This window comes from Leuciscus leuciscus, assembly GCF_965113295.1.
Source record: "Leuciscus leuciscus genome assembly, chromosome: 2".
In the NCBI taxonomy this organism is placed as follows: Eukaryota; Metazoa; Chordata; class Actinopteri; order Cypriniformes; family Leuciscidae; genus Leuciscus; species Leuciscus leuciscus.
The window spans coordinates 25,906,473-25,926,323 of record NC_138726.1 but is presented as its reverse complement, the minus strand read 5'-3'; the positions used below and the strand labels follow the sequence as shown (position 1 = coordinate 25,926,323).

The following is a 19,851-nucleotide window of genomic DNA, read 5'->3' as shown; positions in this document are numbered from 1 at the left end:
GTGTGTGTGTGTGTGTGTGTGTGTGTGTGTGTGTGTGTGTGTGTGTGTGTGTGTGTGTGTGTGTGTGTGTGTGTGTGTGTGTGTGTGTGTGTGTGTGTGTGTGTGTGTGTGTGTGTGTGTGTGTGTGTGTGTGTGTGTGTGTGTGTGTGTGTGTGTGTGTGTGTGTGTGTGTGTGTGTGTGTGTGTGTGTGAACGTACACATCTGTGTAGCCTATATTTGTTAGATTACTTACATATTGATATTGATTTTGGATGATTTTGGACAAAGTATCTGATCTCATTTGATAACATATTTACATTTTTTGATGGTTCACTCTCAAGCTTTCTGGAACATTTATTATGTTATCTTAAGAAAGTATTGGTTTCGTGTCTGTGGGTTTTTTATTATTATTATTTTTATTTAATTTTTTTGCATAAAATGGGTCCTAACAAGTGAACGCTATGTAATGTTTGTGCGTTGAAATAAACAGCAGAGGGCAGTATACAATCCTTGTCCTTATGTTCCAGTGCCTGCAATAAGGACTTTGCAGTAAATCTCTTAAAGAATGCTGACTCATGACTATAAATGTTATACATCAGATATCAGCCAGTAAAAAGCCATACTAATACAAACCACTAAACCCCGTGAGAAGATTGAATTTCATCTGCAGTGGATAAGCATTTCACACAGTCATTTGCATGTGTCAGTCATTCATTTATGGAAAATAATCTTTGGATCATATATCGTGTGTGAATTACAAAACTTAAATCTTAAGATTAATAATGACATTAAAGTTACAGTAGCGAGAATTGGCATATTTGTTCCTTTGTTTTGTTTTTCTAATACTAAACAGCTGCTGGACTAAAGACCAGGATATATTTCAATTACTCAAAAAACACTGACGAGCATAACACTCGTCTCGTTGTGTTACAAGTTGTCATCACGATAAAGCATATGATGCTCTGTAAGGATTGTGTGGCATTTGATTGCCTCCTGACACAAATCAAATGAACAAACCTTGACTCAATAACATCAATTTACTCTGGATTAAATCCGGTTTTCTTTTGCAGTCATTTTCAGAGAAGCGTAAACAACTCTTTCTCCCAGGTGTCTCAGAATACAGTATTGATAGGATAGCAAAGTTGTCATGATGAAATGTAGGCATTTGTTGGCAGCCGTTATCCAATAGCAGGCCGTGTTTTCCGAGCCACTCTCCCCGCTCCTCCTCTTATCCCGCCCCCTGAGTGGGCTGGAGGCTGCAGTTGTCATGGAAATGCAAGAACTCCCTCAGCTCCAGATCCGGTTACCATGGAAATGCCGCTCGGAGATGCTGCGATAGGTCCTCAGGAGAAGCGGGATATTATTCAGCACCCTGGACAGCAGCGCTGTGTCGGTCCTCCTTTCAGCCAGACGCGACACTACATTCTCATTGTGGTCGGAGAAATTTCAACAGATCACCAGCTAGAGTCAGTGAAAGAACACATTAAACGGGGTGAGTCGACAACTTTTAGGTTTTCTACTACCTATGGGTCAGCATGAAGAGTTCAGTAGTCACGCATAGACCATTGCACACTTTATTTAATGCAGAACCGCATGAACAGCTGGTAATAACTGAGCATCCACTGTAAAAACTAAATAAATTGAGATTATTAACGGTTAAAGAATGTAAAAATTCTATGGTAAAAAGCTGTTAACTGGTTAACAGTAAGTTTCCTTATATCCACCATATCCTTATATCCACTATATACAGTGAATAGATCTAACTTACATTTAATGTCATTTTACAGTAAAATACTGTTAAATTAGCAGTTTGTTGTATAATTTGCAAAAATGTATAATTTGTAAATTGACATTCCCTGACACATTGACAAAGCTCTTCATAATTTGGCTCCTATCTAGCTCTCAGATCTTCTTCATTTTTGTACTCCTTCACTTTCGTTAAGATCATCCTCAGCAGAATTATTGGCTGTTCCAAATTTTACATTTGGTGGCAGGGCTTTCAGTTGTGCAGCGCCAAAATTATGGAATTTTTTACCATTGCACATTCGCCAGTTGGATTCAATTTCCCTTTTTAAAACTCAGATTAAAACGTATCCGTTTAGAATAGCTTTTAGTGATTTGTATGTTTGATCTGTTTGTCTGTCTTTTTGCATAGCTTTGTATTTTACTGATTTACTTTTATGTTGTATGGTGTCCTTGAGTGCTTTGAAAGGCGCCTATAAATAAAAGGTATTTCTTCAAAGTTTTTTTTTATCTTATCAGTATTGTACAATATGGTTTAATGTTACATCTAATGTTGTTAAACTGATGTTTATTGCATTATTTTGGTGTGTTGTGCTACTATGATGCTGTTCACTGTGACACTATTAGCACTTCCTCATCTTATGGAAAAGGTGCTTGTGATTAACATTGATTCATCATGTGACATTTTTATCATCACCACCTGTTTTTGGTGGTTTCAGTGTATTACAAACGTACAAAACAGACATTAGTACTTAAAAAAGGAACATTATATCAGTTAATGACATACCTTAAATTTAGGTCAGATCTGTACAACCTTATTCTTTACAATAAATGTACAAATCTTGCTACCATATTTTTACGATACATTTCTGGCAACCACAGCTGCTGTTTTTTTACAGTAAATTTCACAGATTTGTTTTACAATGTGCATGTATGCATATCAGATGATATCATTATGTATTTTTTAGAAGTTATATCAATGATAAATTTGAAATCTCTGTATAATATTGGATATTAAGGATTGTAGATATTTTATCAGTGTTCTGTTGATTTAATAAATGTGCATCTAACAGGGATTCTGTCGTGGGATATTGATTTGACCATCTGTGACTTGAACAAGGAACTGAAGCTCTTTGAAGCAAGACACTCTGCCCAGTTCTCGTCAGAGGTGAAAGGTCAGTTATTAAAGTTTCAGAAAGATGATGTATGATATATTTTTTGGGGGGGGGTTCTAAAAATGAATTTTATTATTTAACAAACAGTGTGTAATGTCTGATAGCCATGTTATTTTTTTTAAGCTTTTTTTTTAAATCATACAAAACCGAATATTTTTAAGAAGCCTTTGATGTTGTGAGATTCAGATTCTGTTTGCTCTGCCAGAATCACAGTATTTGTTAAAGCAGGAAGCTTCCTGACATTTGACAGAGCATAGATTATGAGAAGGTGAGTGTGAAACAACAGTTATGTGAAATCACATGAGAAAGATTAGATTGCATTGATGTAAGGCCCTGCCAAACCCACCGGAGCTCTCTCAGCCAATGAAATGGCTGCATTCTGTTAATGCGCATTGTTGGAGTGCGTTTGTTTATTGCACCTCGTTTAATTCCCTCATAAATATTCTACTTTCAAGTCAGTGTGGCTCTGTTTGCAGGATCGACATTTGTATGGTGTGAATAGTTCAGCAGAGTACATGCATTTTGGAGTGTGTGGTGGATGTTTTTTGCCCATGGTATCTGTTCTTGTGCTTCAAGGATATTCATAATTCATAATTAAGCAAGACTGAGATCCGCATGTCAGCAGTTAGTTTGTATATCTCTTCTCCGCCAATGAATATTGTTCCACTAGAATCGAAAGCATCAAGCTTTGCAGAGACACATTATAGCGACACTCCCAGTCCCAGGACTGAACTTGACAGTTTCACTTTAAATATATGCTCAACTTGTATATTTTATTACAAGCTCTAAGTACGAAGAATAATAAATGATAGGCTGATAATATTTGGACTTGAGTTATAAAAATATATATTTAAAAAAAAACATAAACATTATGTATCTATTATAAAACACATAACGTTTGTTATTTTCTGTCTGTCTGTATCTAAAGTGTTGGCATTTCTGAGCAGCACAGCTGATAACATCATGCTATGCTGCACACTGCAACCATCAGCAGATATGAAGCTAAAGAGGATAAAGCATTAAATCTAAATTTACTTCCTCTGCGACGTGGCATCCCAGCACCCACACGCATACTTGCAAGCACATGATTGCATGGTCACTCTTATCACTCCTTGTTTTGTCACCTAATATTTTCCTTGTCTTTCTTAATCTCTCCATTCTGAGATGATGTATGTCATGGCTGCAATCTAAATTCTCTGTTAACCGGCCTCCAACCATATGGTTCCTCAAATGAGACTGCTGACTCGCTATCTATCGCTGCATGAATTAATCATCAGTCCCTCCTTCTTTATGTATTGATGATGATATCTTAAATAATATATCTTCCAAATGATTTCCTCCTCTTTCTGTTCACTAGAGAAGCAGTCCTTGCGAGTCCCTATCAGTGTATAGTGAAGTCTATAATGGGCTTATGGGTGTAGATCAGAGTGCTTGCACGTGGGATGATTTAACCATTTCAGGACCATGCTGAGGTTTAAATGCAAGAGAATCTGGGTATTGTGAGCTGTCTTTTATCCACCTGCATCAAATAAGGTGGGGAAAAAAGAAAAGAGTTTAAGAACTGTAGGAAACTCAGAATCGAAGACCAGGAGACTCGGTTGTATCTTCAGCAGGATTCTTTATTGAGAACGAGCTCCATGTTGGAAGCTGCAGTCATCAAGTCTGTACATTGTATTTTATAGGCTTTTGGTGGGCAGTCCTTAAAGGTGTGGTCCTTACACACAGCCTTCCACTAAAACAAAAGCATCTAAAGACAATACAGAAACTTACCCCTGGCTATGAGCTAATACTATTCAGAGATGACATCTTTAGATCAAAGGAATAAAAGAGAAGGATACACCCAACCTTAGAAGTGACCACTAAAACAAAAACATCTGAAGACAAATACAGAAAATTACCCCTGGTCGTGAAACTCATGCAGATATCTCAAAGAATTCAAACAACAGGTTCAACGGGTTTCACAACATTATTAAAGGATTTGAGCACCATCTGGTTACAAGAACTAAGATGAAATCAATATCACTTATAGTTGACTCCCATCAAAGTAGAGAGAACTTGGTTAGAAGAGAAGACACAAATGGTTAATTGTTAGTGTCTTTTAAAATGATATTCCCACAGAACCATAACATGCTTGATATTGTTCAAGGGCTAATGCTGCTGTACTCAAAGAGTGCTGTTAAAGTTACTAAAACCATACAACAAATGTTATGCTTGTCCCTAGTTTCACAGACAAGGCTTAAGCCAGTCTCACACTAAAATGCATGTTTGAGCTGCTTTAACTGAAAGCAACTTGCACTGAGATATCTTAAAATATGTCAGTGCCATTGTTTTCTCTCAAGATGCACACCAGTAATGTTTATAAAAGCTACTTAAATTCCCTAATTGAACTAATGCCTAATCCTGGCTTAATCTAAACCCTGTCTGTGAAACTGGGCCTTGATAAAATAAAATAAAAAATAAATAAAAAAACTATATAGACATTTTTTAAATTAATAAAAATGGCAAAATTAAATTACTAAAACTTTAATTAAAATTAACATGCGAAATACAAAAATAAAAGAGCAGTTTCAAATGTTGCATCTCAATGATGCTAAAATAACACTGCTGATAAAATAAATGTTACTAACAGTGGCCTATTAAGTTATTGTTAAGACAACCTTTGTTTTAATGATTTCCCCAAGCCCTGTGAGGGGGGAAAGCTATTCTGCTGTGTGCACTCAAGTGAAAGATGCAATTAGCAGTCTGAATAAGGGCAGGACATAAAGTGATATAATGCTCCACCACTACTGAGGGACAAAAATGCTCTGAAGCCAGAAAGGCTTTTTCTCACTCTCAAGGGCAGACTTTGTAGAGAGCCAGCAAAGTGCCAATCCACTGATCTCTTTGGTCCGTCAACTTCAAAAGACCAGTTCAAACAGTATTTGGGACCAAGGAAACTTAGTGGGGCCAAATACTGTTTGAACTTGGGCGTTAGAGCAGAGGTGAATGAATCAGTGTTGCTACAAGTCTGAATGAACTAAGCACACTGAGAAAGCTCTCCCACATGTGGGGTACAGGGATCAGCACTGTCATTTTTGTATTATTTATTAGGGCTGGGTAAAAAAACATTGATTTCTCGATTTTAACCGATTCTCAAATTCTTAAATAGGCTAGTCATCCTGTTTTCAGTCGATGAATGAATGGAACATTGTAGAGCGCATCCCATCCAATAAATAGCAGTAATTTTTGTGCTTTGATATGAAACAAAGTCTCAGATTTCAAATTACGTCCATTTTCATTAAATAATTGAATGAGATCAAACATGTGTAAGTTGCTAAGAGTGGTTGCTAGGGTGTTGTGTGATACATAGATCCATTGGGTGATGCTGTAAAACACAGCTATTGACCAATCAGAATCAAGGATTGGAGCTAACCGTTTTATAATATTTATTAATATTTTGAATTAGCTTTTATTTTTATATTCATTTTTATATTCATTTTTTGGGTCATTGTGTTTCTGTTTTTTTTATATAGCCTACATATTTTTCTATTTAGCTTTAACTTAGTTTTATTTCAGTTTTGTTTGTCATCATTTTAGTACTTTAATTTAAACTTATTTCAAACTTCCAACATTTTTTACTTTTTTTGTTTGGGATTTTTAGGTTTAGGTTTTTCGTCTAATATTTTTATTTTGTTCTATTTGAGGTTTATTTCAGCAAAAACAACACTGGGAAATGGAGCATAAACGATGATGTTTAGGCTATCTCATCTGTGATTTCCGACAGGCTGAACAAATCAGGTCATTTTTTTCACATTGTTGACTGGGTCATTTATTTTCCTTCCTGAAGAACCTGAACTAAACATCAAACAAAGCGTATTTGATGCCGTACATGATAACTTTTGACAGAAAACCACACTGAAGTACAAAAGAGGACTGTCTTCTTTTGAAAGCTTTCAGCTAGGTATTCTGTAGGCTACATTGATGGTAAACGGAAGGTAGTTTAGATTGTAAATCTGGCTCATTCATATGTGATTCAGTGAATTTCTATGACAGAACCCCTGCCTCCATTCAGTAACAGAGTTTGATCTGGTCCAGAAGTGGACTGACCCTGTGAACTACTCCTGTCTACTACTATTACCTCTAATTGGTCACAGGCAAAAGCTGCAGCTTTTTCATTAGAGAGTCTTGAAAACAAGATGTTCTTTGTTTTTACATGCGGGTCTGCCTTTTTTGACAGTGACAAGTCATTGTCTTTGTAAGCTGTAGATTTTTCTGCTAGTGCACACAGCGAAACTAACTTCTAACAATAATGAATTCCCATATCGATAACTGGGTTACAAGGTGGATATTACATCCAGTTATCTCACAAACCATAAAAAGTGTGCCCATCCCACAGTTGCTTTACAAAAATACTACTGAAAAAATGAAAAAACTGTTGCACCCAAAAGCACTTCATTTAGTGTTTCACCACCCACACGACGTTTCAAGGGTTTAATTTCTCCCATACATTCCATTATTCCATAGATGCTTATCATAATATATCTAAAAAAATATGAAAATGTTTTTCATTGTAGTATGTGTCAGTGGGGAGATGTATCAGTCCATGTCCCGCCACCATATGTGCAGACAGACTTGCTGGTTTTGTTTGCGGTGCATTTGAGACAGAAACTGAAAGGGAGACGTGTGAATAAACTCTTTCAGTAATGAGATCAGGGGAGCAGCTCCTCTTCTCACTCCACACAGAAGCGCTCCCTCCACTTCACCTTGTGCTCTGACATGTGCCAGTCACTCTCCTGCTCTGTTCTGTACAAAAATGGCTTGCTTTGTTTTAGCCAGCAGTGGAAGATGATGGATGAGGACTGAGCATGCTCGGTTCGGATGGGCTGCCACTCCTGCAGCTGTGCTTGGAATACTGATCAGGATGTGAGTGCAGTGTCATCATGGCTGACTGCTTGGAAATGTCAGAGCACAAAACCAAATGACTTTTAGTTAATGCAAGGTGTTAAGCACATGAATAAGAGCAGTTCTGACTGTTCTTTTATTTATATGGGAAGAAAATGCATCCTAATAGATGCATGAATAAAAATATGCCATAGATAGATAGATAGATAGATAGATGGATGGATGGATGGATGGATGGATGGATGGATGGATGGATGGATGGATGGATGGATGGATGGATGGATGGATGGATGGATGGATGAGGTATTTTTAGACTAATTCAGATGGTTATTAGACAAAAGATAGGGGTGAATCTCAATTGCAAAAAGTCTTCCAATCACTTGAATTCACCTATATTTATATGTATATATACATATATATTTATATGTGACCCTGGATCACAAAACCAGTCACAAGTAGCACAGGTATATTTGTGGCAATAGCCAACAATACATTGTATGGGTCAAAATTATTGATTTTTCTTTTATGCCAAAAATCATTAGGATATTAAGTAAAGATCATGTTACATGAAGATATTTTGTACATTTCCTACCGTAAATATATAAGACATTTATTTTTGTGAGTGAATGCAGCACAATCGAGAACATAAATGGACAATTTTAAAGGCGATTTTCTCAGATTCCAGATTTTCAAATAGTTGTATCTCAGCCAAATAGTATCCTATCTTAACAAACCATACATCAATGGAAAGCTTATTTATTCAGATGATGCATATATCTCAATTTCAAAAAAATTGGCCATGGTTTTGTGGTCCAGGCTCACATTTGTATTATACATATAAATACTTATGTACTTATATATACTTATCATGTATATAATATATGTATATATAATATATATTTATATATATATAAATGATAAAATTACTGCATTGACTTTGAAATAAATATTATGATGAAAGTGCAATCTAGAATTCCCATATGTGTTGCTATTCCCATATGTGCTGTTGCCACCTGAAACTTCAGCCAGGGATTTTACAACCGACACAGATGGATGGGTCCTTGAACAATCATTAGAGATCCCTTTACCTCCCCAGAGGCAGCAGGGAGGAGGCTGGAATGGTCACCATGGCCCCAGCTGTCTCGGGCATTGTTCAATTCATTTAGATTTTTCAGCAATACGCCGCACGTTAATGACTCCGACCACAGCTCGCTGCTGTAATAGCCCTTATGTTTAGCACGTTTGGTTGTAAAAGCCTCCAAATGTGCAGTTGGGACTTAATTGCATGAGTTTCTATGTGATGCTCAGAGCATAATTAAATCAATAAACAGAGGAAATTGACAGGGTGGAGAAAATGAGTGATGAGTCTGTCATCAGAGGAGCAACTGCAACTCACTCTGATAGAAGACGAGGAGACGCCATTCTCAAACCTAATTCAATAGCTTTTACATTTGTTTATGAAAATGTCATCTTATTATATTATATCTAATGAGAGTTTAAATGTTATTTCTGAAGCTATTTATACCATAATTTCTCTTTATCTACTGTATATGTAGAGGATTTAATTTCGAGATAAAATGCTAAAAAGTGCTAAATCTAATCTTGGGAGACTATACACCATTGAGCATGGAGCTGGTTTTTCACAAACAGCCCTGAAACTTGAACTGTTAAGTGAAGTGTTGATTTGTGATTATCTCACCTCAACGTTAGCACGGGAAATGCAAATCTTGTCTTAGACAGAAGTGTAAAAGTATAAATCTCTCCACTTATGAAGCCGAAGCAGAGAGGGCTTTTACATTGGTCTGGTGTGTTGATTAATAATTCAGGATGGGCTATTGATTCTGCTCTTTTATACCCCTGCAGTCTGCACATGAACACTGAACGTCAGCATGCTTCTCGTGCTCAGGCGACTTCAGTCTGCTCGGTGGTGACATTGATTGCAGGGCTGGATCTTGCACCACACACACCACAGTGAAACCTGAGCCCACGCCCAGGTCTTAGCAAAACTGGGGGGGTTATTGTTGTAGTAAGCAAAACCATGATTCCCCACTGCAAGGGTGTAGTACAGCATTAAAATAGAGTCTGTAAAGAATCTTGACAATAGGAAGACATTTGACGTGCTTACAGAAGCAGGATAAATCAAGCTTTCCATCTACATTTTTCTGCAGCAAAATTCTACAGAAGAGGCTTTAACTCTGTGGTAATGTGCTAATGCATCACCAGTTTTGCAAGAGCAAGCTTTTATCTTGGGACTGTATTGAATGGATGAAATAACTGAGATAATTCAAGAGATGGACACAGGCTGTCTAGCAGCAAGGGTGCGGCAGCCAGGCTGCTGCTTTGAACAGTTGCTTAGGATATGTCTGGAAGTGTCTATTTATAATCTTGTAATAGCATCAATTTAAATTTGATTTAACAAATGCAAACCCTTTTTGTAGCAGCTAGACGCGTTCATCACCTCCGGCTATTAAAAACTCAATCCCTCTATTAAAACCATCTTTCAAATGGAATTAGCTAAATCATGATTTTTTCCTCATTTATATTTTGTTTTTGTTTTTAGCACAGTATGAATATTACTATAATCTCCAGGTTGGACAGTGTCCTCACACTCCTACTGTAAACACAATTCTGCGCTGGCTCACTGTCAGAGAGGTGGTCAGAGTCAGGCAGACTGTCTGCGAGAGAATGCTGATGGAGTGCAGTTAACGGGACAGGTTTTGGCAGTCTTGCCCTGCAGCTGTCGGTCTGGGATCAGCTGTACATAAACTGCTAAATGGCCCATCCTTGTCATTCTTGACAATTATAGGCTGAAAAATATTGTTATAGAATATATCAACAAAAAAAAAATCACATGGTATGCAAAGCTATAGAGCTAAAATCTTGAAAGTGATTTATAAGACGGGAGGAAAAAATGTCAGATTTTAACGTGTAAACTCCTATAGTCTCGAGAGAGATTTCGGATTGTGTTTTGATCTTCAAGATGACCAAGACTCCAGTTTTTTGTTTATTATTATTATTATTATTACTGTATTGAACAGGTAGCAAAATGTAATAAGCCAACACTAGAATAACGGCAGTAAATTGAATTAAGAGTGGTGAATCTTTGTAATAATAATACATTTTATTATAGAGAGCTTTTCAGGGTACTCAGAGATGCTTAAATTGTTGTTACTTAACTGACCAGTCTTGGGATGGGTCATGGTAAAGGTATTTCATGATGCTAAATATTTATTGGACGTAAAGGGTGAATACAGGTAAAGTGGAACGCCTTGAAGTGCTTTCTTAAACTCAGAACCCATTTTTTTTTACCTGTTATTAGCAAATTGGGCTCCTTTTACCTCAGTTCACTGTAAATGTATAAATGTCATATAAGTGATTCTATAATTGGAGATACATTTTGCATTTCAAAAAGGTAAGAAAACCAAAAACTGTTCGCTAACAGAAATTATTTCCAGTATCTCCAGTAAAACATTCAATTTTAATAATTTGGTTAGTGCTTGCCAAACACAAGTTACTTCCAGACTACTGTCAACATTGTTACTCTACCTTGGTAACAGGGTTTGACGATAACAGAATTGAACTTTTTAGCCAAAAACTCCACTTGTTAGCATAAATGCTAAGAGCACATAGCACTAATGAAATCATGATTAAAAGACGTTTAAACAACCCACTGTGTGATCAGTGATACATTCTGTTTTCCTTTTGAAATTGTGGTAACAATTTTAAGGTTTTACAAAATAACTCTTGGTGTAAGGTTTAACCTTTTTAGATTAAAATATTTTCTCAGAGAGAGAGAGAGAGAGCACACATACCTTTCATGGCTTCAGATCTTATCAGAGAGGGAAAGTGGCAATTTCCTGAATCTTACATAGTTGTGGGAGATAATTCCACTAATTTAAAGGCAAAGTATGGTACGGTAACAGAATTGACCCACGATTTATGGCCACACATTTAAGATAAAAGTTATTTTTAAACAATTTAATGTTGAAGAATTAGGAAAATTACTATATAGGGCTTTTATAAATAAAATAAATGAAATATTACCTAAAGTAAAATTAAATATTTTTATTACACAATGATACATGATGGATAAAAATACACTGACTAATTCGGATAACAAGATATCATGATTTGATATTGTTATGGCCTGTAACATCTTGTGATCCATGACAATGAGTAAATAAAGTAATTAAAAATATAACTATTTGAAAAAGCAGAAAAAATGTATCTGCAATTATAGAATCACCCACATATATACAAGGTCGAATTAAAGCGGCATAAAAAAGTATCACGTAAATGTGATCACATTTCTTATTCTTCAAGTGTCATCAAGTGCATACTGGCTCATAGGCCACACCCACACTCTCTCGCGCACTCGCGTGTCTGTGTGCGCGCTCTCGACGTACGATACGCACAGCTCAGCATCAGCAACGGTAGGTCTAATCTGTCATATAATTCTGCAGATGTTTGATTATTGGCTTATATGGTTCAAATATCTTGATCTCTGACCGATGTTATTCATTCATGAAATGTGCAGTATTGCTGATCTAGTAGGCTATCGTGTCAACCGCTTACACTGACTGTCTAGGTCTGTATCGCTTTTGGCTTGTTCACGGATTTATCTAAAGGTCGCAGAAACCCAAGCTGTTGTAAAGCGTGTAACGTACGATTATGCCATCAGTGATAGTGCATGGAAGTAGTACAGGATCGCACTGTACGAGGAATCTAAGATGCTAAGGTGATAAGCAAAAATCTTCGACTGCATTTGGGAAATATTTGAGCTAGAATATGTGGGAGAAAATTACATTTTATTTATTATTTGTTTCCTTACTTTTGCTAGATTTGTTTTCTATTTTAGCCCGTTTTCTCAAGCCGCTACAGTTGCGGAATTTACATTTTGCTAACATTAACGAATCCGGATTTTGTCAGAAATCGCCACAAAAAAATGCTATTTTGTGGAAACACATTATTATTTCACCGTGACCTAGATCTTAATTGTGATTCTGATTATTATGGGATGCAGCAGGGCATCTGAGGAATCTGTTACTGTAGCGCGCGCGCGCTCGAGTACGCGTCACCGCGTGAGATAAAAAAAAAAGTGCGCCGATTCCACAGGCCAGACATAAATCTCATAGATTAGTTAATTAGGAATCTCTGTGAAGCAGAACCAGAGTGATGGACTGAGATATTTGCTCGTTGTAAACAATTTCATCTTAAAGGAATAATTCACCTTGAAAAACCAGTCATCATTTACTCTTGCTTAGACTGCTATAGTGTTTCAAGAGCGGATTACTGTGGAACACATACGGAAACAAAGATCATCTCTGGGAAAACATTAGCATCTTTTTATTTTATTTTTTTTATAGAAGAAAGTCATAGAGGTTTGGACCAGGATGAGTAAATGATGACAGAATAGGCCTAGTCATTTCATATGGACACACCTATTTGTTATGTGAAATGGTTATAAAAATATTGTCTTAAGTATTCATCTTGTTTGATATGCTCATGTCAGTTGAGCTGATACAGATAAGTGCTTCTTGTGTTTAGAACGGCAGTGATTGAAACATATTTGCAACTTGTGGTGATCTCTGATGTGGATTGTTTAAAAAAGCTATCAGCCATTTGCTTCGGTGAGGTATCAGATGTATTGATGGAAGGAGAGAAGGATTTTACCTCAGCACCATTCTGGCCCCGTTTCAAATGACTGTTTGTGTGTGTGTGGCCTGATAAACCCTACATTATGGGGACAAAATCCTTGTCCTTGCGGGGACATTTTTTGGTCCCCATGAGGAAAACAGTGATGTTTTTTTGTGAAAAATGTAAAAATGCAGAAAGTTTTGTGTGATGGGTAGGTTTAGGGGCAGGATTAGTGTAAGGGGATAGAATATACAGTTACAATATAAAAATCATTATGTCTATGGAAAGTCCCCATTAAACATGTAAACACAACGTGTGTGTGTGTGTGTGTGTGTGTGTGTGTGTGTGTGTGTGTGTGTGTGTGTGTGTGTGTGTGTGTGTGTTTGTTTACCAGTCCTTTACACCTGTGTTATCATTATTGTTCAAAGAGCATGGCATGACCAAAAGCACAAGCACTGTTTTTTGTCCCTGGTCATTAATCCTCGAAAGCGATTATGGATGCAAATTATTTTTGTATCATTTTAAATGGGGCCTTGAAGCTTTCAGTTTATTTGCATGTAACAAATCTTTTCCAGAATGGCCACTTTAAGGCCAGTGCCCCTCTGTGCTTTGTACAATTTATCCCTTTTAGTCATTTATTGCATTTAAATGAGCCATTTGTATTAAGTCAACTCATATTCCGCATTCATTCGCTCCAACTGTTTACAGAATAATGGGGTCCATTACACTGCAAGAGCACATATGAATGAGAGCTCAACACTTGTCTTGCTTTTCTATAAGGGGACTCTGTCTCCCTTGCTTGCTAACAAGTATTTGATCGAGATAAACTTGTTGCAGTGGTTTCAAAGGCCAGTTCCAATGTAGTGCTCAGAATTTCACTGCTATAAGATTAAGTGGCTTTAATAAGATTGCAGCTGCTTATTGAATCACTACCCCTAGATAAAGGTTTAAAAAGTGTTACACACCTCCTCTCTCTCTCTCTCTCTCTTCTTGTCTCTTCGTATCACACACAGTGTGCTTCAGAGACAGCTGAACAGCGATCAAGGACAGGGCAATGAGATAACATTGGCTCAACAAATGTAATACTTCTCTCATACAGAAGTTTAACTGTTATCTCTGTTGTGTTCAAGGACTTGACATGATTAAAATAGTCATGATCCAACAACAGCTGAACATTTTTAAAATGTAAAAACTTTTGATTCACTTAAATGATAATGAAGTGTTGAAACATTCAGCCACGAGGCGATCACATTTACACCTCATTTTCCCCGATGAGTGAAGAGCCAGTCTTGCAAGTATAGTTGCAAATATAGTCAGGAGCAACTTCTATCTGGTGGAAAAGCTAAATTAGACCTCAGAATGTCGCTCATATTGCCATATCTACTTTGAAATGATGATCTTTTTACACAAAAGCATGTGTCACTGTTCCAAAATGAGCTCATTTGTGATTTAGGAATAAAGATTTTGGAGGCATCAAAGGCAGATATTAAGGGTGACTTTAAAACTCTTTAAGCCTGTGAGGCAATCAGTCAGTTCCACTCATTTCTTGCTGGTGAAAGCGTGTCAGTCGCCTGGATAACTTGCGCTTATCATTTAATCCTAAAAGCCAAAATTGCTTGTGAAGCTTAAAAGGCACAGAGTAAAGATCTTCTCTGGATTGTTGTCAAATCTGCATTTGACTTTTACCAAATTAGTCTTAGCAAGTGTAAAATACATCTGACCCCATTTGTCTGTGTTTTACATTCTCAGTTGAGTGACACTGAATTAGCTAATTTTAGAAACCATCTGCTGAGCTGCTAAATATTACTGTAACTGTGTACAAGATTCAAGTGAATATAAATCACTTATGAAAATAAGTTGTTCTAAAATAATATTTTATATATGTATATATTAACCACGGGCAATTTATTTATTGTCTGGTACTGAAATAACAGAATTTCATATCATCCAGATCATAATAAACAGAGCATATGTCCAGTGCCTGATTATTTGACTATTCTTAACCTTATTAGTGCAAGCCGATAACTCACAGAATAACCCATGCTGGCTAACTGTTTGTGGAAAGAGCTTAATTGAATTGTTTACTTCACAACAAATTTGTTCCATTTATTATTAACTTACAAATTAGATCATTTCAATGTAAATGAAATAAACAGATTCCTAAATAAAGATCTATCTTTGGAATAATGTTCTTATACTGTAAAAGCACAAAACACTTCTACATCCTGACATGAATTAGAGTAGAATTTACAAATGCATTTCTTCAGAATGGTAGTAAGGTGAAGTTGTGTGTATGCTCAATGTCACAGGAGACCATGCAGCCTGATTTAGCTGCTCATAATGTTATCTGTTCTCCATCTCAAAGCGAAAGCACATCTGAAGGTCATGTTGACAGCTGTCCCAAAGCATCTTATTGGTTCTGAAGGAAAGGATGTCATAATGATGTCAAAATGTCTTGAAAGTCAAATTTCAACCTAGCAAATAAAGGACCAGAATTATTTGGAGTTTAATATAACAAGCTACAATTCCTTAAAAGGTTTCCATTTTCAGATAAATATTGAAAATGAAATGATGCTGTTAGAGTCTGAAGGTTAAACTGGGTTAGCACTATTTTTAGTCCACTGCTACCATCCAGAGTCCATTGTGTGATCTGCCAGAAAATCTGATCCACACTCTTACATTAATTTTTCGATCAGACAAAATTTCTTTTTTATTGTGTGGGAGTTTGTTCAGACATGCTTTAAAATGTACATTTATCATAGCCTTTATTTTAATTTTTTTATTCGGTCATTAATTACTCAACCTCATGTCATTCCAAACCCGTAAGACTTTCATTCATCTTCGGAACACAAATGAAGATCTTTTTGATGAAATCTAAGAGCTTTCTGTCCCTCCATTGACAGCTACACAACTACCACTTTGACGCTTCAAAAAGTTCATAAAGACATTGTAAAACTAATCCATATGAATGAAAGTTCAAATTGTTTAAAGAGACGCAATCAATTTATGATGAACAGATTGAATTTAGGCTTTTATTCATATATAAACATTGATCAGCGAACAAACAGAAGATCAACCGAACCTGCTTGACATGTGATGACAAACCTCTTGCTGAAGCTCAAACGTGCTGCGTAACACAAGAATGAACCTCATTGGTTCTTGTGGAAGTTCAAACATGCGTAACACACGAGAATGAACCTCATTGGTTCTTGCAGAAGCTCAAACGTGCTGCGTAACAAGAATGAACCTCATTGGTTCTTGAGGAAGCTCAAATGTGCTACGTAACACATGAGAATGAACCTCATTGCTTCTTGTAGAAGTTCAAACATGCGTAACACACAAGAATGAACCTCATTGGTTCTTGCTGAAGCTCAAACATAACGCGTAACATGAGAAAGAACCTCATTGGTTCTTGTGGAAGCCTAAACATGCGTAACACGAGAATGAACCTCATTTGTTCTCGCACGTCAAGCGAACATGCTTGTGCTTCCGTTTACCACAACTGATGTATGAGTTGATGAATGTTTATATGTGAATAAAAGCCGAAATTCAATCTGTTCATCATATAAATCAATTGAGTCTCTTTAGAAAATTTGGACTAAAACGCATATGGATTAGTTTTACGATCTCTTTATGAACGTTTTGAAGTGAGAGTATGTGAGGACTCGGAGCCCAGTCAAATCCTCTGTGTGCTATTTAAGTCCACACGCCCTTGCTCTTATCTCACTGCTGGGAAAATGACCCTATAGAAACCCTATAGAAAGATCTAAAGCAGTGACGTTTTAAACAGCCAACGAGAGCTACGTGCTTATTATAGACTAATAATGCACAGGGTCACATATTTTGTGTGTGTGTGTTTCAACTGTGCGATGCTGGATTTACATTTTCATCTAGAGAGAGGATTTTTTCACCCTTTTCAGAAATGCTGCAATGCGTCGTGCAGCATCAAGACTGGGTCAGTGTAACGCAGCTGGCGGCAATAGCCAGCTCACCATCCCCATGGCAACAGCCAATAGATTTGCTTGCTGGAGCTTTGCAATATTGTTTTGATTAAATGGAATTTAGAAGACTGCTTTCACAGGATTAGTGTATTCTTGCACAGGAGCGGGAAGAAACAATGAATGGAAAACAGTAATTAAATGCATGGAGGCAGTAATTGCATCATTCCAGTAGGGTGCAACCTTTATCTCTTATGTTTCTCAATATCAGATGCAAAATTCTTCTAAATAAATTGTATTGTCACAAACATTTTTTTTAAACATTCGTTGTTTCAACTAGTTTTTTTAATTTTCTTTTAGGACAGAGACTTTTGCAATACAAGAGTGATGTCCTGGAGACTGTTGTGTTGGTGAATCCTTCTGAGGAGAATATTGCTATAGAGGTAATAGTAAAAAAGCATTTTTTTTTCTCTCTCCAAGTTCTTTCAACATTTTATTTGCATGCAACCACATACTCATCTAAGATATCAATTATAGGCACAATATGTAAGATGTTTGCATTAAAATATCCAAAAACCATTAGCACAGTGTTATATATTTTGTTGACTTGTGTACTTACATTATCCTAAATGTTACCAACAATGTTTAAATCAAGAGAAATCAGATATTTTAACCAGTGTAACGTCCCTTCTCATTGCTCCACCTGTCAATGACGTCATATTCATTTTACCCTCGATTTTACTTCCGTAGAAGCCATGGAAACACCACAGATGCTTTAAAATATATTGTGTTTTATTTGACAAGTGAGCAACTGTTTGGATACCTTCATCGACAGAAAACGAATCATTGTTATATAGCTCAACACGGTTAGTCTTATTGTTTGAATCTCTTGTTTTCTTGATTTCCCACAAGTAAAATGTTTGTACAATGCATCGAAGACAACAATAAGAAAGAGCTGTATTTGTAGAAATTTTAATACATTTTCTCTATCATACAATATACTTTAAAATTAATTGGATGCCGTTTAGCAACACAAGTCCTCCAGGTTTGATCAATATGATACTCTAATATCGATCTAGTTTACTTCAATGTGCAACAAGTGTCTCATACAAGCCAACGAGCGAACGCACAGAGTAACAATATAACATAACTTTCAACATACTCAAATGTATTTTTAGTATGATAGTTGTGACCCCACAATTTTAATTCATTAAATAAATAACGCTTCCCGTAATGTTTACGTGTTAAAGGAGAACTCCGGTCAATTTTAACATTGAGCTAATTTTTTTGTAAATTTGGAGTGCTGTCAATACAGAGAACAACAACAAAAATTGGTGTTGCCTACACCGTGTTATCCTCTTTTTAAAATTTGCACCCTGTTGACTTAAATGGGGCAAGTTTTAAACCTGCTTTTAGCCTCTTAACATCCTTGATGTGTCATTACAAGTGCCCAGCCATTGTGAGTGATTCCTTCAGAGTGAACGCGGTGAATCTGACTGCAGTAGATATGAAAGATATGAATAAAAATGATGTTAATTCAGCCAGCGCACATACCTGTATTTTCTTCCTGTTTTCGGTCGAAGTCCACAGTAGTCGATTGTCGAGTTCACGCGCATAGGTTTAGTATCTTTGATCACGCGCGTGAACTCGACAATCGACTACTGTGGACTTCGACCGAAAACAGGAAGAAAATACAGGTATGTGCGCTGGCTGAATTAACATCACTCTGAAGGAATCACTCACAATGGCTGGGCACTTGTAATGACACATCAAGGATGTTAAGAGGCTAAAAGCAGGTTTAAAACTTGCCCCATTTAAGTCAACAGGGTGCAAATTTTAAAAAGAGGATAACACGGTGTAGGCAACACCGATTTTTGTCGTTGTTCTCTGTACTGACAGCACTCCAAATTTACAAAAAAATGAGCTCAATGTTAAAATTGACCGGAGTTCTCCTTTAAGGACCTCTAGAAGTGGTTGAAAGAGGTCAAGCTCAAAACATTTTAGACTCATTTTAGACCTGTATATAGTGTCGACCACTTGTGATCTGATCGACTAAACCGCATCTTAATACTAGGTGTAAACAGGGCCTTAAATACATTAGCTCATCCATGAACATGATTTCTGCCTTGAGTCCCGTCAGATTGCTTTCCATCTGCTGGTTGTGGAGGTGAAGACGACAACTCACATGATTCCACGCTTGTTAATGGCGTCATCAAGCTACACTTTTGTTATTGTTTTGAATAAGCAACCTCTAGCAGTGAAACTGACATAATGTGCCTTTAAATATAACAGTAAATGCATTATCTTTCTTTTCTAGTTCAGAACACTGCTCTGTGACTCAGCAGGACATAAGTTATTGGTCCTAAGTGGGCAAAGTACTGAACAGACTGGTGACATTATCCTGCAAAGTGGAGTGTTTGGTTGGAAAAATTTCTCTGACATTCTCTCAAGTCGTAGGGTAAGTAGCTATTGCACCATTACCAATCCCATAATACTT

General features: G+C 36.7%; 1 protein-coding gene across 3 annotated transcripts in view; it reads left to right on the top strand.

Moving 5' to 3' along the window:
- The first annotated feature begins 870 nt into the window (after positions 1 to 870).
- The window catches only part of map1aa (microtubule-associated protein 1Aa), a 30,180-nt gene continuing 11,199 nt past the window's right edge, over positions 871 to 19,851 (top strand). For 2 of the 3 annotated variants that reach the window (XM_082161810.1, XM_082161809.1), the window contains exons 1-4: positions 871 to 1,472; positions 2,797 to 2,898; positions 17,715 to 17,797; positions 19,672 to 19,812. In XM_082161810.1, coding sequence (XP_082017936.1) covers positions 1,289 to 1,472; positions 2,797 to 2,898; positions 17,715 to 17,797; positions 19,672 to 19,812 — 510 coding nt within the window. In that variant the 5' untranslated portion in view covers positions 871 to 1,288. Of the gene's footprint in view, positions 1,473 to 2,796; positions 2,899 to 12,161; positions 12,213 to 17,714; positions 17,798 to 19,671; positions 19,813 to 19,851 lie in introns of those variants that run through there. The other variant, XM_082161811.1, reaches the window with a different exon arrangement.